Raw genomic sequence first — 27,554 nt, 5'->3', positions numbered from 1 at the left:
AGTTACTTACTCTTGAGCTATATGAAAGTAAGTTTAAGAAGGGGCCGCGCCATGGCTCAAGCGGTTAGTCGCTGGCTTCCCACCGCGGTGGCCCGGGTTCGATCCCGGTTCTGGTCAAGTGAGATTTGTGGTGGACAAAGTGGCGCTGGGATAGGTTTTCTTCAAATACTTCGGTTTCCACTGTCAATCTTCATTTCACCAATTGCTGCACCATCACCCTCACCTATCATTTGGGGCTGGTACAATAGACCAAAAGTGGCCGCAGTGCAAGGGACTTAGTCCCACACCACTAGCATTAAAAAGTAAATATATATATATATATTTAAGAAAGTCTTATTACTAGACTATTACTGCTTTCAAGTTAAAAACATGCCGCACGGTCTAAGGTATGAAATGTCTTCGTCTGTTCAAACACTGCGATCATGAGTTCAATCCCATTTTAGGCATGGATGTTTGTCCGCGTTTCTTCTGTGTTTATCTTGTCCTGTGTGGGCAGCGGCCTTGAGGCAGGGCTGATCACCAGTCCAAGGAGTTCCGCCAATTTTCTGTCAGATCTGTAGTTTCAGATTAATTCTGATGTGAAAGAGCCCAGAGGGCATAACACAAAATTAAAGAAGAAGAAAACGAAGAAGAAATTAAAAGCAATTTTTCTTTCATTTGACTAGAAATATTGTTGTGGGTGCATGAGATGACAAAGAACTTGATATTTAATCTGGATTTAAGCGACACAAATAAAGACAGACAAATCTGTCATCTCAGACCTTAAATAAATATGTTACAAAAATTATGTTAAAATGTGGTGCAGTAAACGAAAATAAGAACAGTAACATTAGGATCCAGTTGCACATATCCTCAAGCCGAAATACAGTGATGGGAAACCGTACTTGTTTACTTCTTGTGTGTTTTTCCCTTGCATTTGCCATGAGACAATTTTCCTACAAGTTTGTACCTTTTATCGGTCATAAAATTCTTCCGACTCAATTGGTATTATTTCCTAAGCGGAAATTATCATGCGTTAATTAACGAAACATAACTAATAGTTAACGAAGTTAATAATATCTGAGGTTCTCACGACGAATATTGCGATTACGATATTCTGGGATGTGACGTTGTACAGTCTGGTACATGGTGCTCAATGGTTTGGAGTAACCTAGTGCCTCTATCATCTGTCCTGAAGACGGTAGTAACAGGTACCTAAAAAACGTTGGGAACCGTCCTTTGAAATTACAAAGTTACTTTCCAGCAGGCATACAATCGCGCACGCGCACAAACATGAACACATTATGATTCAGAAATCGGTCTACAAACAGAGCAGCCTGAATTACACCACGTCCTGTACCTTCGGCAAAGCAATATAAGTAGCCCCACTGTCTGACGGTGGGCTAATTGCAAATATTTGTATCTAATTTAATTAGTTTAATAAATTTTGGTGTTTCAATTTTTAATTAAACTAATTAAATCTACCTGTGAAATAATTTTCATTCTTTCTAACGTTCATTTACCCTAACTTACATTTAGTAAATTTCCACTTAATTTTTCCTAGGTTTCAGCTAACGTGTCATAGAGGAGACATTCCTGACCACAGCAATAGATGGAAATGAGCGGTCAGCTTCACGCCCCGGCTGTTTACTGTCGCGGAAATAGCCCTCGGTATCAGTTGAATAGGTGTCAAGGTAGATCTCAGAGGAGGTCTGGACGCTGTGGAGAAAAGACAAATCTCTTGCCCCTGCCGGGAATACAACCCTGACCGTCCGGCCTGTAGCCAATCGTAACACCGACTGAGCTAATCAGGCTTCAACTTGCTAAGTATCACAGCTAAAAGAGTTTAGAATGGGCGTTGTGAAGCCAACTGTCCCATTCTCTCCCACTATGCCTCGTGGTGTTCCTGATAATGAAATAAAATGGAGCGAACGCGTCAGAATTATTGACAGCGTCAGACTATTTTCGCAAAATTTGCTTCTTTGTTTTTAAAAATAATTTATGTGTGTGCAAATGTATGCATACACCTGTGTTGTCTTTATCACCTACCTATAAATACGGTGGGTGCGTTTTGCTGCTCAGCAGTACAACCTGTACCATCGAACTGGTGAGTGATTGTTGTCTTCTGGATTACTTCACTATTATTATTATTATTATTATTATTAAGGCTCCACGTCCCTTTGTTGGGCATTGGCCACTTTTTCAGTTTCTTGATCCTATACACAGACGGTAGGATCCTTGGACGGGAGATCAGCCCGTCGCAAGGCCTCTGCCTACACACAGAATAAACGCATATAATGCAGACATCAAGCCTTGAGTGGAATTCGAACCCACGATCCCAGCGTTCGAGCGAGCGAAGAGAGTTGATACCTTCGACCGCGTGGTCATTGTGACCGGCGCTTCTTCATTAATACATCATTACGAAGAAACTTTTTATTTTATCGCGCCTACTTCAACTGGGCTATAGTTTCTACGGGTGGGGTTCGATTCCTGCGAGTGGTCGGAAATTTTTCTTCGCGACCGTGACCAAACCGGCTCTGGGGCCCACACAGGGTGCTATATAATGCGTAACGGGTGCACTTCCAACGGGATTAAAGCGATTGGGACATTAAGCACACCACTCCAATCTAGGGTCAAGATTAATAATGCGTACAGCTACACACCCAGGCTCCCACACGTCTTCACATTGTACTGCTTAATTAAACACAAGGACAATTTCACCTTCGCCTCTGTCCATATCTCACAGATGCCGGATAATAAAGTCAAATATCACTACGTGTGATAAGTGAAAACGAGTTTGGTTTCGGTTTCTCGACGGGCCAAGAGTTTACAAGATAAGCCAGCTTGTTTTTTTTTCTTGGCACTACAATCCCAGTGGGCCTAGGCCTACCTCCATGAACTCCGTTCACTTCGGTTTTTCTATATCTTACACACTCGGTAGGACTCCTTGGGCGAGTGATCAGCTCGTCGCAAGGCCTCTACCTGTACACAAACACAGAAAAACGCACACAAACATCCATGCCCTGAGTGGGATTCGAACCCACGATCCCGGCTTCCGAGCGAGCGAAGACAGTGCATGCCTTAGACCGCTCGGCTACCGTGACCGGCAAGACAGCTTGTAGTGCTTAATAATTAGAATTCAGAAAGGAGGCATATTTTCCTCATGACACAAGTCCCAGTACTCCTTTGTCTACTTATTGTTACCATCCATCCATCCATCCATCCATCCATCCATCCATCCATCCATCTATCCATCTATCCATCTGTGGCCTTTGGCCGTTTCTTCAGTTTCTTAACATACACACAGTTGGTAGGACTCCTTGGGCGGGGGATCACCCCGTCGCAAGTCCGATACCTACACACAGAACAATACAATCACAGAATAAACGCATACAGACATCCATGACTCGAGTGGGATTCGAATCCCCTATTCCAGTGTTCGAGCGGGCGAAGATGGTTCATGCCTTAGACAGAGCGGAGNCATCCATCCATCCATCCATCCATCCATCCATCCATCCATCCATCTATCCATCTATCCATCTGTGGCCTTTGGCCGTTTCTTCAGTTTCTTAACATACACACAGTTGGTAGGACTCCTTGGGCGGGGGATCACCCCGTCGCAAGTCCGATACCTACACACAGAACAATACAATCACAGAATAAACGCACACAGACATCCATGACCCGAGTGGGATTCGAATCCCTTATTCCAGTGTTCGAGCGGGCGAAGATGGTTCATGCCTCAGACAGAACGGAATTATTGTTATACAAACGGTAAATTTAAATAAAGTTTCGATTGCATTCATCGTTGCGTCAGTAGTAGTAGTATTGTGTACTGAAGACTTTAATAACATTACTGTTATATTCGGGCCGATCACGGTGGCTACGTGGTCTAAGGCATGAGATGTCCTTGTCTATTCAAGCATTAGAATAGCGGGTTGGAATCCCACTCTAGGCATGGATGTGTGTCCGCGTTTCTTCTCTGTTTTGTTCTGCGTAGGTGGCGGCCTTGAGACAGGGCTGATCACCTGTGCAAAGAGTCCCACAAACTGCCTCTCAGATCCGTTNATTATTGTTATACAAACGGTAAATTTAAATAAAGTTTCGATTGCATTCATCGTTGCGTCAGTAGTAGTAGTATTGTGTACTGAAGACTTTAATAACATTACTGTTATATTCGGGCCGATCACGGTGGCTACGTGGTCTAAGGCATGAGATGTCCTTGTCTATTCAAGCATTAGAATAGTGGGTTGGAATCCCACTCTAGGCATGGATGTGTGTCCGCGTTCCTTCTCTGTTTTGTCCTGCGTAGGTGGCGGCCTTGAGACAGGGCTGATCACCTGTGCAAGGAGTCCCACAAACTGCCTCTCAGATCCGTAGTTCCAGATTAATTCTGAGAGGAAAACAGAGCCAGAGGGCCTAATACGAAAGGCAGAATAAGTTCATTTAATATTGAAATTTGAAATTCAGAGACATTCAGAAAGAAAACTGCAAGATACTCTGGAAGTTCGATGTTAAATTAACCCTTTGCGGAGAAATTAACCCGCGACTTTATTGGATATCAAAGTCATTATTATCCTTTCAACAAAATATTAAGCTACGACATGAACCTGGTGAGAAAATCGACCCATTGTTGTTTTGTATGTGTTGGTGGCGCAAACCGTCACACCAGAACATTTGGGTTGCAGTCTTACATCAACAGAATTAATGTGTCGTGTCCAGCGAAAATCAGGAATGAAGACATGACCTTGCTGTAACAAATCCACAGAATAATTGGCTCTAACTGCTTCATCGTCTCAGAGGAAATTCGTGTCTTGGACAAACTACACCCGTCTTCGAATCTAAGCTTTCGCCATTTGGAAGAGCAATGATACGCCAAAATATTTCGGGCCCAGGTCTTTTAGGTTTATAATCACAGATCACAAAGGTCTAAAGAAGTTTATAAAATTTCTTTTGTTTGTAATTTTTCCGTGCATGGAATAAGGGCATTTTATTTCAAGAGAAGGGGTCTCTCTGTAAGCATTTCGTCTATTTAAGTACTAGGCGTAGTCTGAGATACATGTTGAGTCTCCACTACAAAAGGCCCTCTGATCCTGATTGAAAAAATAGAACCGCTAGTCTTGGAGGGACTATGGCTCTGGGGTCAACTCAGTCTCTAACATAAATGAGAACAAGGAATATTCCTTGTGAGTAAAGGGTGGACGGCGCGTAAGGTTGACAACCTTACCGCCATCTGTGAGCCGAATGTCTAGATAATGTGGGAACCTCAACGTCTCACAACCCTACGCGCCTGTATGGCCTGTTACAGGGATAGCTTTACCTTTTTACCTTTAATGTAGTTATGTTTAATTTAAGGGCCACAATAGCAGAGCAAGATCACTGCATTACGAGTATAGTAAGAGTCTAATTCAGTCCTGAGAAATATATTTCGACACATAACATAAGTCTCACTTCGCCGCTCCCTCAAAAATTCATGCAACATTGATTCCCTATTTTTCAAACCTAAAGCCTAATAGAGCAGTATAAGTTTTAGTAGTCATGTTTGCTATTCTGATGGTACTCAGTTCAACCCTTGGCAGGAAGACTTGCTATCCTACATCAAACAGTTACTCGCTTAGTCAGTTTCTAAACGAAGAAACAAATAAGTATACTAGACTTGCATACCTCTCATCAGTAAATTCTTGGGTTAAATCATTCTACCCTTTCAGACTCAAGGACTAAAATTGGACCTGCCAACATCTTTTAGGTCTTCCTACGTCTCGTCTTAATACATACTTAAATACATAAATGAAACAGGAAGGACAAAAGCTCTACGAACTCACGTAAGCTCAGATATAGTTGGCCTATGCAGTACGCATGATGCAAGTCTTGCAAAGTTAAGGTCCCTGGTGTACAACCCTTCTACAGTTGTCTGTTAGCTGCATTATAATCTGAAACACAAAAATGAAATTCCGTGTTGTTGAATCACTCTTTTACAAGACACTGAAGCTGTATGCGAAAACTTAGAAATACAATGAAAGGCTAATCAAAACAACAAATGTATACAAGACATAATCTATTCTTTAAACACACTCCCTGCATACGTAAATAGTCGCATTGCATTCACACAGAAAGTCGAGAGACGGTGCACTTTTATAGGCAATACTGGAAATTCTTACACTGCGATAACCTTTACAGCATCTTCAGGAGTGTCGGTCAAGGTCACTAACATTAAAAGGGTTAAGTACTCGTCGGCACATCGGCACATAAATGTAAATTTCAGGACTCTAGAGTAAATGGTGCTTCTGTCATCCCACCTCAGATGATTTCACGCCAGCCATACCGGTATTACCGATGATAGTCAACTGAAGATTATGAAAGCCACTCTACAGAAGTGGATATCTATAAAAATGTCAACGTAGCTTCGCCCATATCTTCATATCTGGAGACAGGAAGACACACTATGGGACACAACCTCAAGCACACGTTTATCTTCCCTTATAGAATAAGGAAAGGAGCCGGGGCAGTGTATTCGGTATAGCGACTGGCTACCGGCTGGACGACCGAGGGGTCGAAGTTCGAGTCCCAAGAGAGTCGAGAAATTTCTCTTCTCCATAACGTCGAGACCGGCTCTGGGTTTCACCCAACCTCCGGGCTCTTTCCCCGGGGTTAAGTGACCAGGGCGTGAAGCTGACCACTCACCTCCAGCTAATGACGATGTCAAGAATATGTGGATCTATACATACACTTCCCCATACGCCTTCATTGTATAATGCCATGAGGTTGGGGGTTATGGACAAGATTAATTGGCTTAGGATAAGCACTACAGGCTGTTGTGAACATGGTGATAAACGTCGGGTTCAATAAACGATGAGGAGTTAAGCTACTGTTAGCTTCTCAACAAGGACTATGGTCTGTGGAGTGAATTAATTTTGGATTCATCAATTTATTCTCAGAGAGCACAAAGAGATCTCCATATGTAGTTAGAGAACTCGCCGTCCAACCCTTAGTGAACAGAAAACTCAAACGTCAATGGCCAGAAGACCTATTCTAGGTAGGGGAGGATAACCCATCAGTGGATGGTACTCCCTACAAGCCACGCAACGCCCTAACATTTGCTAATTACTCTGTATTAGTACATTACGAGTAGATTGTAAATATCCTAAAATAAATAAATAAAACAAATATGTAATTATATTTCAAATAGTAAATATATTATGAAATCCTATTTGATTTCCGTGTTCGCACAGCTCGTATGTAGCTTTAAGAAATGTGCTCTTCAGTCAATATTTCACTAGTACACCAAACTAAGATGGCTTCTTTCTCTGTTGATGATGGATAAAGTTGTTCTTCAAGAGTGGGGAGGTGACAAGGAGGGTCAATTAAGCTCCTGTACAGGAACCACCACACAAGTTGAAGTAGGTGTTTGTTTGCGGCGCTACGAATGAAACCTCAGTATAAACCTACCTTCTAAACTTTTTCAATGAGATTTCGCAAGTCGTGACTCAAACATTTCATGCCACAGTTTCAATGCATTCGTCTGGTTCCCCGTTAGGAACGAAGCATCTAACTAATAATTAAACACTTTAGTCCAAACCCAAGGAACCCCATAGCATTCAGCACAATAGTCACTCTCTGTTACGGAAACCTGCAAATAAATGCTGTTGTTTAACGTATATACGAGTACCAACAAACTTAAACATTGCGCTGCTCTTGTACACGTCTGCCATTATATTCTTCCTGAAATCAGCCAATCACGTCTGCCGACGAGCGGCCTTCAAATGCTATCGCCGTGACAATGGTAACTTAGCTAACAATGAGGCCACGGATTCTCTATCGCAAAAGTCATGTCATCGAATTTCGCGAACGATTATCCTGGCAAATGAATCTTCAATTTTACTTCAAACCTTCGGGGGAGTGACAGAATAATACTTTCCAATTTTCACAAATCCTGTTTAAATCCTAACTCAGTCACCTCAACACGTGCCATTTTAGCAATAAGACCCGAACACGCGGAATATAGGCCTGAGTGACACACGGAAGGAGTTTCAAGAGCGCATTTTATTCACATCAGGTATCGAAACATTGGCACTGTCATTATAGATTTGGATCATTTTTTAGTTTCGTGCAAACCGTCGAACCGTCAGGCGAAAGTCTGAGGCTTCTCCCGCTGGGATTCGGAATACCAGCCTAAAAATTTAAAATAAAACATTACCAGACCACAGAAGATGTAGCAGCTACTCTCTCTGCTGCTGAAGGGAGAATTTTTAGGCCTAACGAAGGTTTTATCGTTACCAGACAAATGAAAGAACAAAGGGGAGGGTGTTGAATCGAAACGCTGTGTGCACACTGAACAGTAATTTGATGAAGTCGGTGATAAGCTTGCGCATTATCATCCAACATCGATCAGATGGCCTACATAGATACTGCGGTCTGAACATCACTTCAAATTTGCTCTGTTCCCGTAAAAGAACTTCAAAGTGTGAATTTAACTTTTTATTAGAGGTACCAGAAATTCGTGAAAAACAACAAAGAGATTACCAGTCTCTGCTGCTGAGTAAGTTTTATTTGTAATTTGTTAGGCTACAGTCCTGACGATTCTGTAGCAGTCAGCGGAACTAGATTCGATAAACTTCAAGAATCTTCCGCCTGAACGACACAGCGATGCAGAAAACCGTAAGATGGCCGTGCTGTAACTATCGCAACACGAGGATTACACAGGGACAGAGACAGGGAGCACTATTCTTAAGAAAAAGAATAAATTTCGAAGAGGAATTTTTTTTAAAGATAACTGAAAACTAACGTCTTTTAAGCCTGTACGTTTGAAGAGGTCTACTTTGTTCCAGAAATCCAGAATGGCAGTCTGCCCATACAGTATCCTGTCACATCTGATCAATCCTCATTCAGAAAGTTATCACACATCATTCAACCAGTGACTATAGTCTATAGTGACTGAATTCTGTGGTGGCACTGAAATGCATGACTTTTGCACAACAGAATTTAGTTAGTTACTCTCAGAGTCAGTGGTCAAGTTTAGATTGTACTATACAATCATCTCCCGCGAGCGCGCGTGCGCGGGCACACGCATACACAAGCACACACGCCATATTACCTACTAACTTCTCCTTTGTTCTTTTATACAGAGTGTAACGGAAAGGTGCGGACACGCTTTGGGCATGAGTTCCACATACCAAAACAAGAAGAAATGCCCATAGCAGCATCTGTCCTGAGACATTTAATTTGTGAGTTACAGCTGAAAGAATATTGTCGTCACCTATAGCCATGCTGAGCGAGATGTTTTCAGGAACATCTATCATGACCGATGGATATATAGAGGAGGACCCACTGCATGGCCTCATGTGGGGACAACTGAAACCCCTTGTACATGCAGCCCCTGTTGAAAACGGAGAGGCAGTTCTCCATCGCATCGTGCATGCCTGTTAGACTATCTGAAATTATTCCGGAATCTTTGAATTGATGCGGCGGTCCATGATGGGAAGTTTCGACGCGCGCATTGAATCTCATTGAGGGCATCTTGAGCACTTGTTATAAATGTGCTTTTTAAGCTGTAACTCACAAAGTACAGTTTCCGGACACATGTTCTGATACGTGGAACGCGTGCCCGAAATTTGGCTGCAACTTTCAGTTATACAATTCATACAGTTGTTAAGATATGTACTGTATATTTCCCATTCAGTTTCCATGTTACTTAGTACATATATAGGGCCTACATATCTCTAACTTCGCTACTTCTTATCTCTCTGAAGCAACAGAGGTAGTCATGGCCAAGTACTGTGAGTTCCAATGTAACATTATGAAAACAAGACACCTGAAGCAGTTTGTTCGTCTGGCCGAACTACACGTGCTACAGAATTTAATGCATGGCCGTGAACATAGTGCTTGCATTCGTTTCCAGCCTACTTTCCTTGTTCTGAAATAATAAAAGCAGGTTCATGAGATCACAATGCTGTCTGTACGTCTGTGTACCTTCCCCTTTCATTAACTTCTGAATGTCTGAACCAGTACTTATGAAACTTGGTATGTATTTCATGGCACCTGAGCCAATCTCAGCGGCTTACTTCATAAATCCCTCCCATCGCTCTGTGCCTGTGCGTGTACTCCCCCAATGTTGCTAGGCAATGGCTCGATAAAACCGTTATTGCGACATGAATAAACACGCAACAATCATCAGATGCGTAGGTTTCTATGCGGTCCGTGTTGTCTCAAAAAAAGTACCCAATTAGTTTTTCCCATAACTTCTTGTTCAGCCTCCATACAGTAACGGCTATGCCATAGTTTTAGCAAGGTTCAATAATGCACTCAAACTGCACCTACAGTTAAATATATTGAGAAGTTATTGCTATAAACATATAACTACAATGATCAACTCGAAGAGCATGAGCTGGGCAGGGTATGTAGCGCGAATGGGGAAGAGAGAAATGCATATAGGATATTGGTGGGAACTTCAGAAAGAAAGTGATTACTATGAATACCAAGACGTAGGTTGGCGGACAGTATTCAAATGGATCTTAGAGGGATCGGATGGTATAGTATTGATTGGATTGATCTGGCTCAGGATAGGGACCGATGGAGGGCTCTTGTGAACACGGTAATGAACCTTCGGGTTCCATAAAATGCGGGGAAATTCTGGAGTAGCTGCAAAATTGGCGGCTTCTCAAGAAGGGCTCAGCTCCATGAGTGAGTTACGAATATATTTCTAAGTGTTCATCTGACGACGCTATATCAAACATAGATTAATTAGCGTCGAAGGAATTAGAGGACCGCTGTGTGCTCGGAATTGGACGGATTTGGAAAGAATTGGCCGTAGCCTCCTTAAAGATATTGTCCCACCGAACGCCTGGGCAGATTACATAAATACATAAAAAAAACCTAAAAACTCGGGATAGCCAGTGATCAGATCAAGAGTCGAACCGGGCAACACTTACGTTTTGTTACTATTCAAACAAATGTTTCATTCTCTCATTCAATGTGGCTGATTATGACACTTTACAATGCGCTACCTGGCGTTCCCATCTCACCGGAGATGTTTGCAAAGCGTAAATATTGGGTGAGCCTACTAGGAATGCAGTTGGGCTTACCCCGGCCTTACGTTCGGTAAATCTCTCTACTACGTACTTATGCAAACAGTTAAGTTAGCGACACGCTCACAACTTCTGCATTGAGACTGTTGCTATGTCATTTACATGCAAGTCCTAACATGCGTTATTTTACTATCTGTCCACAATAACTACAAGTGTGAGACATGCAATATAACTATACGTATTTATTAACTAAGTAAACAGGCGACATGTGATAAAACAAGAACCGCTAAATGTTATTTAACGATCGCCAAGATTACAATCCACCGAACAGACTGTTGTTGGGCCAATGATCTCCACTTGTATTCGGGGGACTGTCAGTACGCGTTTCTGTAGGAGTTGTGGGCTATTCCTGTTGGGTTCTTAGTAAAGGTAAAAGGTAAATTTGTCCCTGTACTTAACTTATTAAGCATTACGCACTGAAAGCGTATGGGGGAGTGGATGTGTAGCACCAGGTTTTCTTGACCTCAGCACTTGTTGGAGGTGAGTGATAAGCTTCACGACCCGGTCTCTTTACTCCCGAGGAAAGAGCCCCTAGTACCCATTGGATAGGTGGGGTGGAATCCAGAGCCGGTCTGGATGACATGGAGAAGTGAAAATTCTTGACCCCCTTGGGATTCGAACCCAGACCTCTCGGTCGTTCAGCCCGTAGCCAGTCGCTATACCGACTACGAAATCCCGGCTCCAATTGGGTTCTAAGTGTTTTCCTTAATTTATTTGGGCAATTACGACAAAGATACGTCAAAAGGCTACGGCCAACCCCATTCCGAGTCCATGACACTACTCCTTCATTATCTTCCCAGCTAATTTGACATCTTCAGTTACTTCAGAATCGACCAGTCGGTCCGAAACATCATGACGAGAGATTTCGAAGCCGGCCCATGGAAATTCCTTGAGCAGAACATACAAATTGTTGAAGCAAGAAGGTTTATTCGTATATTTGGCGTACATCACAAATGTTTCTTGTGGTTGAAATACGTGTTTATTTATGTATAAAATATATTATTTAATTGCGCTGCAGAGAGTTACGCAGGTACCAGCACTTTCCTTTAGGAAGGTTATTTTCGTACTGCATACTCGTAAATGCCGGTCACGGTAGCCGAGCGGTCTAAGGCATGTACTGTCTTCGATCGCTTGAAACCGGGATTGTGGGCTCGAATCCCACTAAGTGCATGGATGTTTAGTTTGAGTGTGTGCGTTTTTCTGTGTCTGTGTATAGGTAGAGGCTTGCGACGAGCTGATCACCCGCCCAAGGAGTCCTACCAAATGTCTAAGATCTAGAAAAACCGAAGTGAGCGGAGAAGTTCATGGAGGTAGGCTTAGGGCCACTGGGGCTGTAGTTCCAAGGAAAAAAATACTCGTAAATATTTTTACAGGAATTTCTCCGAATAACGTACATTTCGTTAGTTGTATCATCAGTATATAGGGGCCATCCAATTATAAATTAATACTTACAAAAACAAGTAATTTGTTAATTTTTTAAACGTTTATTGTAAATGGACATCATTACCCTATTGTCACTTTTAAAATAATAGCGGCCCACTTCCTTATCTAATTCGAAAATGCCTCGACAGGAAGAAGCAAACTTCACATGCAGCTGTCATATTACAATGCTAATTTAAAATGTTACTAATTTAAAGTTTCGGTAGAACTAAAATTACTTTCATAAAGCTCATTTATGGAGCTATTCTGAGTTTGAGAAAATTATTTCAAAGACCAGTCTTAAGGAGATCTCGAATATCATTATGGTTGGAGGCTCTTGAAGCAGAATCAAAATATCTGAAAATGGAATCAACACGTGGAATTTTATCGTCAGAACGTGATAAGATAAGCGGTGCCACAACCCGAAGGCAAACTTTGATTCAGGATTGCTGCGGTTCTTATTTCCACCTGAGACCAGAGACTGTAGCTGCACAAAATGGATGCGTGCACAATAAATCCGACGACTCTTCTCGTACTCGCTGTACCTTCTGTGCAGTTCATTAATGAACCTCGTCTTGCTAAGAAACTTAAGATTTCTGTTGACATTTTATCGTGTTGTTCTATCTTCATGAACTCACACTGACGTTCGTTCAGCTTTATGTGCACCCAATTAGGACGTTTCATTCTCTCATAAAGCAGTAAGGAATTGCGGCTGCTTTGGCTCCGTCACTTAAAAAAATCATTAACTTTCCAAGCTTAAATCCCGTGCTCAACGGACTGCGAAATTCTGCATGGTCGGGTTTCCAGGGCTGACACTGCACAGGACAATAAATACACAACTCCGAATGAATCACCAATGCAAACGTAATTACGAAAATTGTGGAATGATGACAATGATGACGATGATAACGACAAAGATGACGACTGCAACAACAACAATACCAACAACAATAACAACAACAACATAATCAAGTACGAGTATATCTTACACCTGTAAAACGTATAGTTTGAAATAAAGCTAAATTCACGTTCATGAAACACAGTAGCAATATATACCGTGCTTGTACATGATGATGATGATGAGGAGGAGGAGGAGGAGGAGGAGGAGGTGGAGAAGGAGGAGCCGATTACAGTGGCCGCACGGTCTAAGGCGTGAAGTGTCTTCTTCCCAAACACTGGGGTCGTGGGTTCGAATCCCAATCAAGGCATGGATGTCTGTGTGCGTTTATTCTGTGTTTGTGTAGTTCTGTGTGTAGGTAAAGGCCTTGCGACGGGCTGATGTCCCGTTCAAGAAGTCCTACCGTCTGTATATAGGATCATGAAAATGAAAAAGCGGCTAAGGTCCAACAAAGAGCTATAAAACGGAATTAAATTCTTATGATGATGATGATAATAGGACTAGTTAATTAAAATGAGAGGGCCGGGAACATATCGTGTGTGGGAGAAAATATATATACAAGGTGTATGCTTGTGTGTGTGTGTGTGTGTGTGTGCGCGCGCGCGTATGTATGTATTCAGTTATTCAGTATTGAGGGGGTGGGTTTCCCCATGCACCGCGACTGATAGTCTATTGTCTACTGTCTCCATCCCCTACCGGTACTGGTGCTCGCTATCAGCCCCTTTCTGCCAGCAAGGTTTCTACCCTCTACTTTGGCAGTGGTATCTAATAGTTAGTCCCTTTCTGTCAGCGAGGTCGTCCCTCCTCTGGCAGTGGTACCCAATACTTCCCCATCTACCGGAGGCATTGAAAACTACTTGGGCGGGAAACTTTTTGGCCTAATTTAGCTCAGAGGTCTCCTAGAGACATGACGTTCTTTTACGTGCCGTAAATCTACGACACGGGACCCACGGCTTAAAGTCCCTCCCGGAGGACTTTTTCCGCCCTTAAAAATTCCACGACCTCCGCCGGGTTTTTGAACCCGCGTACCTTGAGTCATGAGGTGGGAACGTTACCCTTAGACTAGGGAGGCCGCTGTGTATGTATATACACGTATATATACTTTCGGTTCGATAATCTCAAAGAACGATATCACTTGGAACATACAGGCGTACAAGGGTGAAAGTGAAACATCAATAAACGGATTCTGCAGATGCCAGCCAACTGGGTCAGGCCTAAAGCGGGCATCTTCATCACAATCGTACAGCCCCGTGCTCCATGACAGCGAATTTCTCGATGAGGTGAATAAGGTTCGACAGCTGAAGGAAGATGCTGCAATGAAAACAATTTCTATTAGAAGGCGCGATGCGTCGCTACTAGTTAAACCAGCTCTACATGATCGGATTTCGAAACAAACTCTTGTTTCGCGCAATTAGTACCACACATCAAAATTAAAATACAAATATATGTTGAATTTTAAAAACGATTGTGCTTAGCATTACTGGATTCCTTGACTTTGTTGACCTTCTGCTATTGCCAACAGAACACAATTTTTCGGAATCCCGAGCGAGAAACAAATCCAGAAATTCATTCAATAATACTGAGGTGTTCAATCTGTCCACACCTGAAAGAAGGAAAACAGTGGACTCTTGTTGCAGCTGCGTTGTACATTATCTCTATGTGTGGTAAACAAACCACTCTCATCAGTACGCCCCTAAGACACACAGTTACAGAGACACACCTCATTTGATACACACACTCCTTATTTGTACTGCCCGGATGTTACACCTGCCAGTGTGCATTCCTGCATCTGCATTCAATATCGTCTAAACCAACAGATTTGAAACGCCAAGAACACGGGCAGTTCATTGGAGTCATTACCTGAAGCACAATAGACCATTGAAGGTCGCAGTGCGAGGGCCAGTTTTATGGCTCACCCCTCATACTCATAGTCATTACCTGCACGAAGTGATGAAAACAATATATGCACGTACTGAGGAGGTAGCGTCTGTCCATCCGAGTTTTGTTCACGTGTGAATATTGTGACAAATATGACCACTGCTAGGCAACGGTTCGATAAACACCGCCTGAGAGTCGGAATAGCAACAAACAGTTGCGGAAGTCGATTCTCCCGAAGTTATAAAGGGAGGACACGTGAGAACTCTCAGCAGAGTTCGTTCACCTCAGTAGGAAGGGATCCTTCATTCGTCATTCGTCACAGTGGAAGAGGAGACACTCGTAGTCCAGAAAGGAATGGAGCGAGTCTTAGGCAGTCATTGACTGTGAGCTGGCAGAGTTGACTGTAATTATAAAGAAATTCAATAAATCAAATCATTCAATACACAACCCATTATTGTTCGCCACGCACACCACTCATACATGACAACGTGATAATGATTATGCTTATTATCGTCACTTCACAATTCATAATTTGTACTGGTCACCGAACATCATTATTAATACTATTATTAACGTTATTAAATCAGACACAATGAAATAGGGGACATACATGGGGCAGATTAGGGAAGACACCCCTGGAGGCATCAAGGCGTAGATGGAAGAATATATTTAAAATGGATGTTAGATAACTGGAGTACAAACCGGTGGACTGAACTATAGCTTCCACTGACGGGATCCTACAAATATGATAACGAATTTTTCGCTTCATAAAGTCGGGAATTTACTGGCGGCTCCTGTAATTATACATCTTCAGGGAATATCTGCGATATGGAGTTAGTTTTCTAGTGCCATGAGTAATACTCTGTGAGAGAGTCAGTTAGGAAAGCCGATTGACGGATAACTCTAGAAAGTAAACCGCGTCTCTTACAATCAAACAAATTCTCCGATCAAAAGATAACTTATTTCCTCGCAACTTTATACATCTGTTCGCAGCATCATCTTCTCTGGTGGACAAAAATGGAACGCCAAACCGTGATTCTTCTCGTTGTGGCCCTGGTGGCCATCATCGAACCAGCAGCAGGCAAGGTCTACAAGGAGTGTCAACTGGCCACAATCCTGCAGAACCATGGCTTTACAAAGAGCCTTATCCCCGACTGTAAGTGACCAGCTGCTTATAGATTCTCGCTTAGAAAGGATCTTAGGAAGTATGTTGTACACATACAGGATCCAGCTGCGGCCTCATGGAACCTTCCAGTCACTTCAGGCTGGAGGGATCTGTTGGCTAAGGGAGCGATTATAGCCTTTTTGAGAACTCTGCGTCATGGAATTAGTTGGGTACATGTACATTATGTCATGTTAGTACATAAAAATAATAGCTATTTAGTAGGCACAGAAATTTTCTAGCGAGAGTGTCCGGTTCGCCGTACTTTGCAACAACCTCTTCAGCGCCCCCCCCCAAATAAAAGTTTTAATCCATCTTCGATCTAAGATCCGTCGTGTTTCTTTCCTGCTTCATTGTGCGGCGTGATGTTATACCAATAAAGCAAATGAAAGTAATAATTTAAAAGAATATAATTTATATATTTTCTAATAATAAGTTATTATATTTAAAATTTCTGGCGCATAATACGGAAACAGACCACTTCCACATAAATAATCTCCACGGCGCAATACTCACCAATACAGATCACAACCAGAAACAACATTAAGAGCAACAACATAACAAACACAACCAGACGCCCAATAGAGACCAAATAAATATACTCACTCATGGAGTTGAGCTCATCTTGAGAAGCCACCAATTGTGCAGCTACTCAAGAATTTCTCAGCATTTTATAGAACCCGAGGGTTCATTGCCGTGTTCATAAGAGCCCTCCACTGCCCCTTTTCTGAGCCAGATCATACTAATCCATACCATACCATCCCATTCCTATCTCCCAAAGATCCATTTTAATATTGTTCACCCACCTACGTCTTGGTCTTCCAAGCAGTTCTTTCCTTCTGGCTTTCCCACCAATATCCTATGTAAATTCCTCTACCACACAATTCGTGCTACACGCCCTGTCCATCTCACCCTACTTGACTTGATCATTCTAGCTACGATTGGAGAAGAGTATAAGTTACGAAGCACCAAACATATATAAACACCGCAAAATTAACCTAAACAAATCCATCAAATTCAATTCAATTCAATAGTAATCTGTCAGATGACAGGTCCACAGTCTCTCCCAAAACAGTTCCTCCACTTAATGCGATCTTCTGTTTTTGGAAAGAGACTATCCAGGAAAAGTGATAATGTGGTAGTTTTTCCATTTGCTTTCCACATCGCAGTACAGCAGCCGTTCAAACCACTCTGGTCACGCCTGTTGCTATACGAACTTGAACCATCTCGAGCATCATTTGCTCTGTGCTTCAAGTCGCTGCTGATGACGCTGCTTCCGGCAGCAATTCAGTATCATCATGCAGAGCATGTCAATGTTTAACACTTTAATGAAAGATATATATAGTACATTAGATTTCAATGTGAAAGAACCACAATTAAATATATCAAACATAGCATTGGCCTTAGAGACGGAACAATCAAGCTAAGAGGAATGCATAATACATGATGATGACCAAAACATATAATAAAATTTTAACGTGTAATACGCCTATACAAAACGTTATACTGACGGAGACCAATACGGAGTTCGTACTGGTATCTCTTTATGTGGCGACTTGAATCCATTTTCAACTTCGTTGACCGTCGCGTCCAGGTCCCAGGGCGTGGTCTCATTACTAATGAAACTGGGAGTATAGGCGGAAATACGCTTTCGTTTTAGCATGTGAACCTTCAGTTTCCATAAATAAATGAACGGAAATATTAAAGCACTTTTCCTGATATCCTTTAATATAAAAAGAAAATGTGATGTGCCCCAAATACCGTATTACAAATCACGAAATGTGGTCTTTCTGCCTCGTCATGTATGCAGTTGGGGCACCCGGTAGCGTGGTTGGTTGAGACACTAAATTACAAGCCGGAAGGTCGCGGGTGTGAATCCCGATGAGGTGGATTCTTTTTTTCAATTTAGCTAATGCTTCCAGCCGCAATATGGCCCTGGGGTCGACTCAGCCTCTAACAAACGAGTACTAGGAATCTTTCTGGAGCTAACAGACGCCCAGCGTGTAAGGCTGACAATCTTACCGCCATCTATGAGCAGACTGTCTAGAAAAATGTGGGAGCCTCAACGTCTCACAACCCTATGGGCTTTCACGGCCTGTTACAGGGATAGATTTACTTTTACTTGTATGCAGTTAACTCAACTACATGTTTTCGACCTCAGCGCTCTCATGAGTCCCACTTTTTTATTCTAGTCTTTCAGAACTCATCTGTCATTTCTCACAACTCTTTCCTTGGGTCGATAGTCTTTTCAGGACAGCTTATTTTTAAAACCATGCATGTATATGTACAAGGTAAAGGTAAAGTTGTCCCTGAGCTTAAATAATTAAGCACCACTCCATGAAGGCGTACGTGCGAGTCGATGTGTAGATCCACATTTTCTTGACCTCGGCACTAGTTAGAGGTGAGTGGTCGCTTCACGCCCAGGCCGCTTTACCCTCGGGAAAGAGCCCCTGGTACCAATTGTATAGGAGTTTGGGTGAACTCCATAACCGGTTTGGAAACTTTCCTACCATAAAATTAAAAAACGGTTGGTCCCTTGATTAATTTGTTTTAAAATATAAACTGAACTGGTTATTTAATAATGTAATAAAATTAAAATCCGAAGTAAAATGTAAAATAAAACTATCTTTAGTAATTAAATTTCTTTAGTTATATAATGTTAAATTAAATGTTGCAATTTACAAGTCCCATTCTTAATAATGTACAGATGAAAAGTTCTCCACATTGTGATGCAGGAATTTGAACGTAACTGTACCTCATTCGCAATATAAGCAGATGCACGAGTTATATTTAATTTCGATACATCGTTCTGCATACAGAAACATATCAAAGAACTTCAAGCTTACAGATCTGCTCAGTCGATGTCGTTCCAAAAAATTACTTAATTTATAATATTTATCAGAATTAAATGAATTCCGACCCACCATAGGCTATGCACTGAATGCAAATTTATGCACTTAGATAGAAATGTGAACCTTGCCTTCCCTTATCACATCGCCTTGGCATTCATTTAGGGCAGATGGCAGCACCGTTGCAGTTATAATATATAAAACATATATAAAAATAAGTTGATTCGGATTATTTCTCTTTATATTCTTTAAATTTACTCCGCTCGAAAAACGTTTTACATTGGCCAAAGTTCTGTCGACATTAAGATCAACATTTTATAACGTGTATGTATTTATTATTCGATTGTTTTCGAGAAAATATACAATATAAAGGATTTTCGTTTCATGTCGTGCGTCTATTTAGAATCAACCAAGCACGTCGTCTCAGGTAGTGAAGCTTCTGACTTGTATTCGAGAGGTGACTAGTTCGAATCTCGCCCGGAACACCGACTGTCCTGAGGTTTTTCGTGACTTTTCTAGATGCATCCTGACAAAATTTTTTGAGTAATTATTCACCGATCGTCCTACCATTCGACACTATGAATTCTGAGCTACTTACGGTGTCGTTAAATAAAAATACAGAACTCCATAATTTTAGTCCGCAAGCGAGCTATACCGACCGAGCGACAGCCGCTTGTCGGCGAAGTTAGTGCCAACTCTTGCGGATAGAGGGTGTCGAGTGGTCAGGGCAACGAATCCCCACGGTCGTTAATTTCGGTTTTCTAGACCGGAGCCGCTATTTCCTTGAAATAGCTCCTCAATTATCCTCACGAGGCTGAGTGGACCCCGTTCCAGACCCACTACTTCTCAGAAAATCTGGCAGCTCTGGGGATCGAACCCGGAACCTCTGGATCTGCAGCCATGCACTCTGGCCACTAGACCACAGAGGCGGTAGGTTGTTAAATAAACCATAAATAAAATAAAGATACGTTGAATCAGCGTGGACCATAACAGACTTCACACAACAACGTTACGTGTAGACCCCAATATGAAATTGAGGTCATTATAAAAGTTTTGGATGTTGCACACAAACGAAGAGACAGACAGCCTTGACCTTCCTGTCCTGCATTCTTTTATCCTTTTCACAAAAAAAAAAGGAGGTATATAAAATGCCAAAAATGCATAGACATTGAAAGAGAATTTGAGATTGCAGTCATTAAAACGGCCTCAAGTTCCGAAGACCAAGAGCAAGTGTCTCGAACTGTCCGCCACTGTTTGCTGAGATGGTCCGCGCGCAATTCCCCTGACATCCCACTGCCGCACACCGTGCAATAAACAAAGAGCTCTAAGTCTCGTAGGTTCAGCGGAACGACACTAGAAGTGCTCTCGCGATGTCAAGCGACGTTAAGGTCTCGGAAGTCTCTCCAGCCAATTTATCCTGACTTCAGACAGAGCAGAAACTCAAAGTCAAAAACGGAAAAAGACAGCTACTTGCAATGCAATACCACACTACCGTTGTTTCATGATAAATTTCCAAATTTTGGTCACAATTATTTTCAAAAGTCACTTCCTACTTGGGAACCGGGATAGCGCAATTGGTATAGCGACTGGCTACGTGCTGGATGACCGAGAGGTCGGAGTTCTGTCCCGGTACGGCTAAGAAATTTCTCCTCTCCACGCCGTCCAAACCGACTCCGGGGCCCACCCAGCCTCCTGTTCAGTGGGTACTGGGGGCTCTTTCCCCAGAGGTAAAGCGGCCGAGGCGTGAAGCTGACCACTCACCTCCAACGACTGCCGAGGTTAAGAAAATGTGGATCTATACATCCTACCTTATTTTCGGTGAAGGGAAATGTACGTTATTTCGGACATACTGCAGAAGCAGTAAACATTCTTGTGTGTACAGCATATTAAGGTCGGTAACTGCGCGTATCCTCAAGATTCATTTGTGTACCACGTGATTAAATACACCCACAACATTGAGTTCACTTTATTTCACGTGATGTAGAATTATAAAATTTTGGACATTTATTTTTATTACACGCTTGTCTTTAAAGCTGTATTAAATAAGGACGTTGTAGCTAGTGAACTTATCTTGCATGAAGTAGCGTACCTAACATTTGACATAAAGACAAGGTGTGCAGAATGAGCTAATTGCATTACCGTGGGGTTGTGCCTCTCTGTTTGAAAGTTTTGCACCCAGAACCGAGCAATTTAGCCCATGCCGTAACACTTCTTACATTTGAGAGATTACCGGTTCGAATATCGGTTGGGGCACGGGCTTTCCTGACTAAAATTTTTTTCGTCGTTCTCGTCAGTTCCTCCAGGCGAATACCGGAAAAATATCTCGATTAGACCAAGACTGTTTCCTTCCAAATTCTTTCCCACTTCATCTTACAACCTACCATTCGATACTATACCCTAGTCTAGCCACTCACAGAGTCTGACACATAAGATGGAGTGACAGAAGATTATCGAGAAAAAAAGGCTTTGCATTTTAATGTAGCTGAACCATCCAAGCGAAATATTATTTTGAGAGGTGGAAAAGCGCTTGAAGTGCGAAATCCTGCAAGAGAGATGAAGACAGTGTCAGATGAAGAGTTGAAGTGGCTCCGACAGAAATAGGAATTAGTTTTCATTCAAAAACCAGCCAGCACAAATGCGTTATGTTAAAAACTAACATCATCATGCATTGGGCTTTATTTTAGCAACTGCAAGGCGAGGCTCTGACAGGAGGTAAATTAGACAAGAGTTCGGTCTCAATAAAACTGTCCGAGCATTTGAACAAGTTCCATTTGAGCTTCACATGAATAAGGAATATGCAAACATTAGGTTTAACAACCACGTATGAAGAAATCAATGGGGGAAAGAGATTAGCCTATGGCGATTGACTGGATTCTACCGACTAAGAACAAGATTCATTGCCGGGATCTTATGAACAAGATGATGAACCGCTGGGTCCATAAAACTGGGGATTTAACAGAATGAGTAATAATATTCGAACGCATATATCACACAGTTAACGCGACGTTTATTTCTTAATCAGATTAACTTGGTGGGGCACGCGGTAGCGTAGTTGGTTGAGGCACCGTGCTACAAGCCTGAAGGTCGCGGGTTCGAGTCCAAATGAGGTGGACTTTTTCAATTGACCTAATCCTTCCAGCCGCACTATGATCCTGGGATCGCCTCAGCCTCTAACAGAAATGAGTGCCAGAAATCTTCCTGGGGGGGTGTAAAGGGCGGCCGGCGCGTAAGGCTGACAACCTCACCACCATGTGTGAGCCGATTGTCTAGAAAGCGTGGAAGCCTGGACCTCTCATATCCCTATGGCCCTCCATTACCTGTTACAGGGATAGCTTTATCTTTTTGAGAAACTTCAATTAAATTGGTAGTTACTCAAATGGACCAAAATTAAATTTACCTGACAAACTCTAGTGCAGACTCCCATAACGAATTTTAATGAAATGTGTGAACTGGTTTCGGAGAAGAAACGTTCTGACACTGCAGAAACAGTAGCAGGCTATACATAAAGAGTTGTTTGCGGTTTTGCGACCAGATTTCCATTTATTACATATAAAAATCTCACGTTACAAAGCTATTATCATTAGAAATCATACTGCATAGTGCAAAGTTATTTTCCAGTGTATTTAGTTAAATATTAGGGCCGCGCCGTAGCTCAAGCGGTTAGTCGCCGGCTTCCCATCGCGGCGGCCCGGGTTCCATCCCGTGTATGGTTAAGTGGGATTTGTGGTGGACAAAGTGGCGCTGGGGCAGGTTTTCTCCGAGTACTTCGGTTTCCCCTGACAATCTTCACTCCACCAATTGCTCCACAATCACCCTCACCTATCATCTGGGGCTGGTACAATAGCCCAGAAGTGGCCGCAGTACTAGGGACTTAGTCCCACCCTAATTGCAATAAAAAATAATAGTTAAATATTCATCACGTCGAAAATATTCGTGCAATGAAAACTGTATATTTTTGTATATTAAGGAGAAGTACATGTACATATTATTTGTTTCATGTGCCATTCTGGGGAATTCGATCCAGTTCGTTTTGAGTTTCGTGTAAAGTAGGAGCCTTATGCATGTAATAAGAAAAATTAAATTCACCTCGCATCTTTTAGAGTGGAGTAACAATACTAAATTTTGTCGAAATACGTTTCGAAGGTAATACCTGAAGCCTAATGAACACATACGCTCTCAACATTAGATCTTAATTTTAGACACTTTAGAGTAAAGACCATACAAAATATCTACAATAATTTATTCTTTTGTATTTTACTTTTTTAGTTTCTTGAGGTGGGATGAGATTGTGTATACTTGGTACGTCGGCCACTACCTGGCCTATTGTACCAGCTCTCAATGATAGATGATGATTGTGGAGCAGTCGGTAGAATGAGAATTGGCAGGGAAAACCGTAGTGCTCGGAGAGAACCTGCCCCAATACCACTTTGTCCACCAAATCCCACATGGCCTGACCTGAGCTCGAACACGGGCCGCCGCGGTGGGAAGTCGGCGACTAAAAGCCTGAGCTATGGCACGGCCTCATTTCTTTACTTTCTCTTCTCCTCCTTGTATTCCATCCTTAATTTAGTTTCGGAGTTCAGCCTGTACTCTTTCAAGACAAAAAGTTTCCAGGGCACGCGAACACTAGCTTGAACATGTAGTAATCACACAAGAAGGCAAAATTCTGAACAGTATTTTAACTGCAAAGCCTGATATGTCTCTTGAAACAGAAGGTAAACAAATATACAAGCTGGGTCGTTGCACAAGTGTTCTACTTGTTTCTCGCCCACAAGCATCACATGACCCGATGTCCTCGTGTCCTCAGGGGTGTGTCTTATAATGAGCGAAAGCTCAGGGAATACGGCAGCCAAAGGCGGACCCAACAGCAACGGTAGTTACGACTATGGTCTCTTTCAGGTAAGTCTACCATACAACAGAGTACTATAAAAAGGGGGGGTCGCAGGTTCGAATCAAAATCTACCCCGTGTGGTGGCGGGGTCGAATACCTCAACCGTAGCCCTGCGAGTCGCAGGAGGCGACAAATATGGAAGTCTCGAAATTGAGACAGTGAAAAATAGTGACGAGTCCCATGGGACTCGGACATGAGAATGACTGCGCTGGCAAGGGCCAGCAGCAATTGTAAACAACAGACCCGTCCTCTTGTCAGCGAGACCAGCAACGGTCTGACAGTGATAGAAATCTAGTCGTAAGCCCCAGATGGGTGTTTTATTCCAAGTCAGAATGGCCGACTGACCGTCGGTCGTGACATAAAACAGACTCAGAATCCAAATTCACCTTGTGGGTCTATATTGGATCTTTTCTGTGTTGTCCTGTATATAGGTCTTCCGGGGTACCCATTCGTCCAAAGTGCCCCACATATCCGGCAGATTAAAAGAAAGGCAAACCGATTGAACGTTAAATAGAATTGCAAAAGAGAATTTACTAAGAGGGAAGAAAGAAGCCTTCTTTCTGCATTATTTATTATCATTCATACTGCGCAGGCGCCGATTACAGTGGTCGCGCGGTCTAAGGCAGTGGTTCTCAACCTTTGTGAGACCGCGGTCCGGTAAATTATTTTTTTATAAGACGAGGGCGCAGCACAATTGATGCCAGGGCCCGGCGGTTGAGAACTACTGGTCGAAGGCATAGACTGTCTTCGCCAGCTCAAACACTGGGAGCCTAGGTTCGATTCCCACTTGAGGCATGGATGTCTGTGTACGTTTATTCTGTGTTTGTGCTGTCTTGCATTTGCAGGTAGAGGCCTTGCGAAGGGCTGATCCCCCATTCAAGGAGTCCTACAGGCTGTGTAAAAGACCAGGAAAGTGAAAAACGGCCAAGGTCCAACAAAAGGGCTGTAGAGCCATATGCAGACAGATACTGTGCAGGCCTTGATTAACGTAGTATCAGTGCATTTCACCAACATTTCACTAACGCCAGGAGAACTGCTGTCTTCTGGGATGTGACGCCGTGTAGTTTCGTAGATATGTACAAATATTTGAGAGGAATCTACTGCCAAAGTTATCAGAGTAGAAAAATATTCTTTCATCTTGAGAACGGAGGCAGCAGGTTCCTCCGAAACATACTAACATGGCATCACATCCCAGAAGAAGCAGTCACAGTCACCGCAATGAGAGCCTCAGATCTCTATTGTCACTGTGTTGCTCACGTCACGTTTCTAATCGACCACGTGACTACCAAATTAACAGTACATACAGATTAGTGCTTCCCCGTGCATAAGCAGCACGCCATTTTCACCTCGACAGAAGCCTCTGTGTCCTCTGGAGAGAGAATCAACATTATCTGCTGAATTTTGGGTTGGGCGTGTTGATAATGCACAATTTTCCACCTGGAATTGAAATCCGGTCGTCCAGTCTGTAGCCAATCCCTTTACTAACTGAACCAACGGTATATTACTCTTAATTATTAAACCTGATTACTGTAGTTCTGAAACAGTACTTGTATAAGCACACAGCGGAAGTATCTGTCTATGTAAACAAGTAATCTGGAAAAATCGACGCTTATCGTTTCGATATATGTAGCGTCGTTGAACAAGTAACTTAGTGAAATGTATACGATTCCGTCATTTGTTTAATAATTTCTGTAAGCCAGAAACCTGTAAATACCAGTCTGCACGTCGCTTGTGTCACTAAATCTGTCTTGTTCCCTCTGTGTATAGGTAAACAGCAAATACTGGTGTGGGCTCAACGGTCCGGCAGGAGACTGTAATATCGCCTGTAGCAGTAAGTACCCCAAACTATAACGGCAAAAATATAGGCCTACTGTCTCCTGGAATGTTACGCCAGATAGTCTGGTAGAAGATAGCTGAAGTATCAGAGGAACATACCGCCTCCATCCTCTGGGTGGAAGGTATGGTAAGCAAGCAAGTAGCAAGAAGCAAGCAGGAAGATTCCCATATTGCTATGATGCTATCAGTCCACAAACCTCTGGAACCACTTTAAAATATTTCAGTGATCTGGGTATCCGTTCATTTCTTATTTTATGTCTTAATAAGTAACAGTAAAATGATGCCAATATGCATAATGCTGAAAGAAGATATTACTGAATATTCTGAATTTTTATATAATTTGGGGAAGAAACCACTTTACGCATTATAACTTAAAAAATATATTTCAATGCCTGAGTCAATCAATGTATGATTATGGAGGACATAGCTATACAGCTACACTCGAAATGACATGCATAAAGGGATAATGTCGCATGTTTTCATCTCAGAAAATTGAAAGGTAACTAAACTAAAATAAGTGATATATTCATAATACATGATGTTCTCTGGTGTTCTCTGGTGATGGACTAAAGCGGTAAGGGAATTCGAAAAAAGACATAAGCTCCTTCACATGATCTATGTGAGATGTAGCAGAACGCTTTTGAAAGTCGGGGCAGGGGGCTGTCGTGAAGGAGTGCTCAGAATCGAACCTCATGTGTATGGCTTCAGTAAGAATATCTGTCCACAAAACCGCGCTCAAGTAAGACCTTCATTTCACATCATCTTTAATCACTACTGACCCGTAGCCAGTAACCCTCAGCGAAAGTATACAAGGTTAGTACCTTGCCAAATGTTGGTAACTTAACTAAACTGAAAACAAAATAAACTCCGTGGTCTGTAGTCTGCAAACGAACTATACTGACCGAGAGACCGCCACTTTTCGATGAAGTTAGTGTCAACTTTAGCGGATAGAGGGTGTCACGTAGTCAGGGCAAAGGATCCCCACGGCCATTAATCTCGGAGCCGCTATCTTTCCAATTTAGGGAGCTCCTCAGTTATCCTCACAAGTTTGAGTGGACCCCGTTCCAGACCCACTATTTCTCAGAAAATCTGGTAGGGCCGGGAACCAAACCCGAGACCTCAGGATCTGTAGCCAGGAACTCTGACCACAAGACAGCAGAGGCGGTTAACTAAACTGAAGCCACGGATAATTATGAATATGATGTTCACTTGTAACATGGCCGCAACACCGTCACTGAAACAGTATCTTCCTCTTCTGCAGAACTTCTGGACGACGATGTCACTGACGACATTGCATGTGCCAAAAAAATTTACCAGGTCCACGGCTTTTCGGCATGGTACGGTTGGAAGAACAAGTGCAGTGGCAAGACCCTGGCTGCCATCACCCCCTGCAGTGTTTAGATTAGACATCTGCAGGATGTTAAAGGAGTGACTAAGTTCACTGTTATATATCAGACTGAAATAATTAAAACTGATTTGAACTTCTACTGAGTAGTACTTATTGTTATCTCCTCACACCTTATCCAGTTACCTTCTAAGGACGATGATGATTCGGAAGACA

The 27,554-nt window shown here is 42.5% G+C and overlaps 2 protein-coding genes across 2 annotated transcripts in view; one reads left to right on the top strand and one right to left on the bottom strand.

Moving 5' to 3' along the window:
• Positions 1-27,554, bottom strand: part of LOC111866638 — a 126,675-nt gene that overhangs the window by 51,967 nt on the left and 47,154 nt on the right. Inside the window, exon 2 of the mRNA XM_023855778.2 lies at positions 5,802-5,909. The gene's annotated coding sequence lies outside the window, so the exon portion shown is untranslated. The remainder of the gene's footprint in view (positions 1-5,801; positions 5,910-27,554) is intronic.
• On the top strand, positions 2,020-27,480 carry LOC111866640 (lysozyme). Its single transcript, XM_023855779.1, has 5 exons — positions 2,020-2,086; positions 16,249-16,411; positions 24,074-24,165; positions 25,925-25,988; positions 27,255-27,480. The coding sequence occupies exons 2-5, from the start codon at positions 16,273-16,275 to the stop codon at positions 27,392-27,394; spliced, it is 435 nt and encodes a 144-aa protein (XP_023711547.1). The 5' UTR covers positions 2,020-2,086; positions 16,249-16,272; the 3' UTR covers positions 27,395-27,480.

The sequence above is a fragment of the Cryptotermes secundus genome, unplaced genomic scaffold, assembly GCF_002891405.2.
Source record: "Cryptotermes secundus unplaced genomic scaffold, Csec_1.0 scaffold967, whole genome shotgun sequence".
NCBI lineage: Eukaryota > Metazoa > Arthropoda > Insecta > Blattodea > Kalotermitidae > Cryptotermes > Cryptotermes secundus.
Note: the sequence above shows the minus strand (reverse complement) of the source record. Positions and strands in the feature narration are given on the sequence as shown.

Bases quoted from the DNA above. Each gene is read 5' to 3' on its own strand.
- LOC111866640 (XM_023855779.1), top strand. From the start codon at position 16,273: ATGGAACGCCAAACCGTGATTCTTCTCGTTGTGGCCCTGGTGGCCATC. The intron at 16,412-24,073 runs GTAAGTGACCAG...TCGTGTCCTCAG, and splicing joins AAAGAGCCTTATCCCCGACT to GGGTGTGTCTTATAATGAGC. The intron at 24,166-25,924 runs GTAAGTCTACCA...CTCTGTGTATAG, and splicing joins ACGACTATGGTCTCTTTCAG to GTAAACAGCAAATACTGGTG.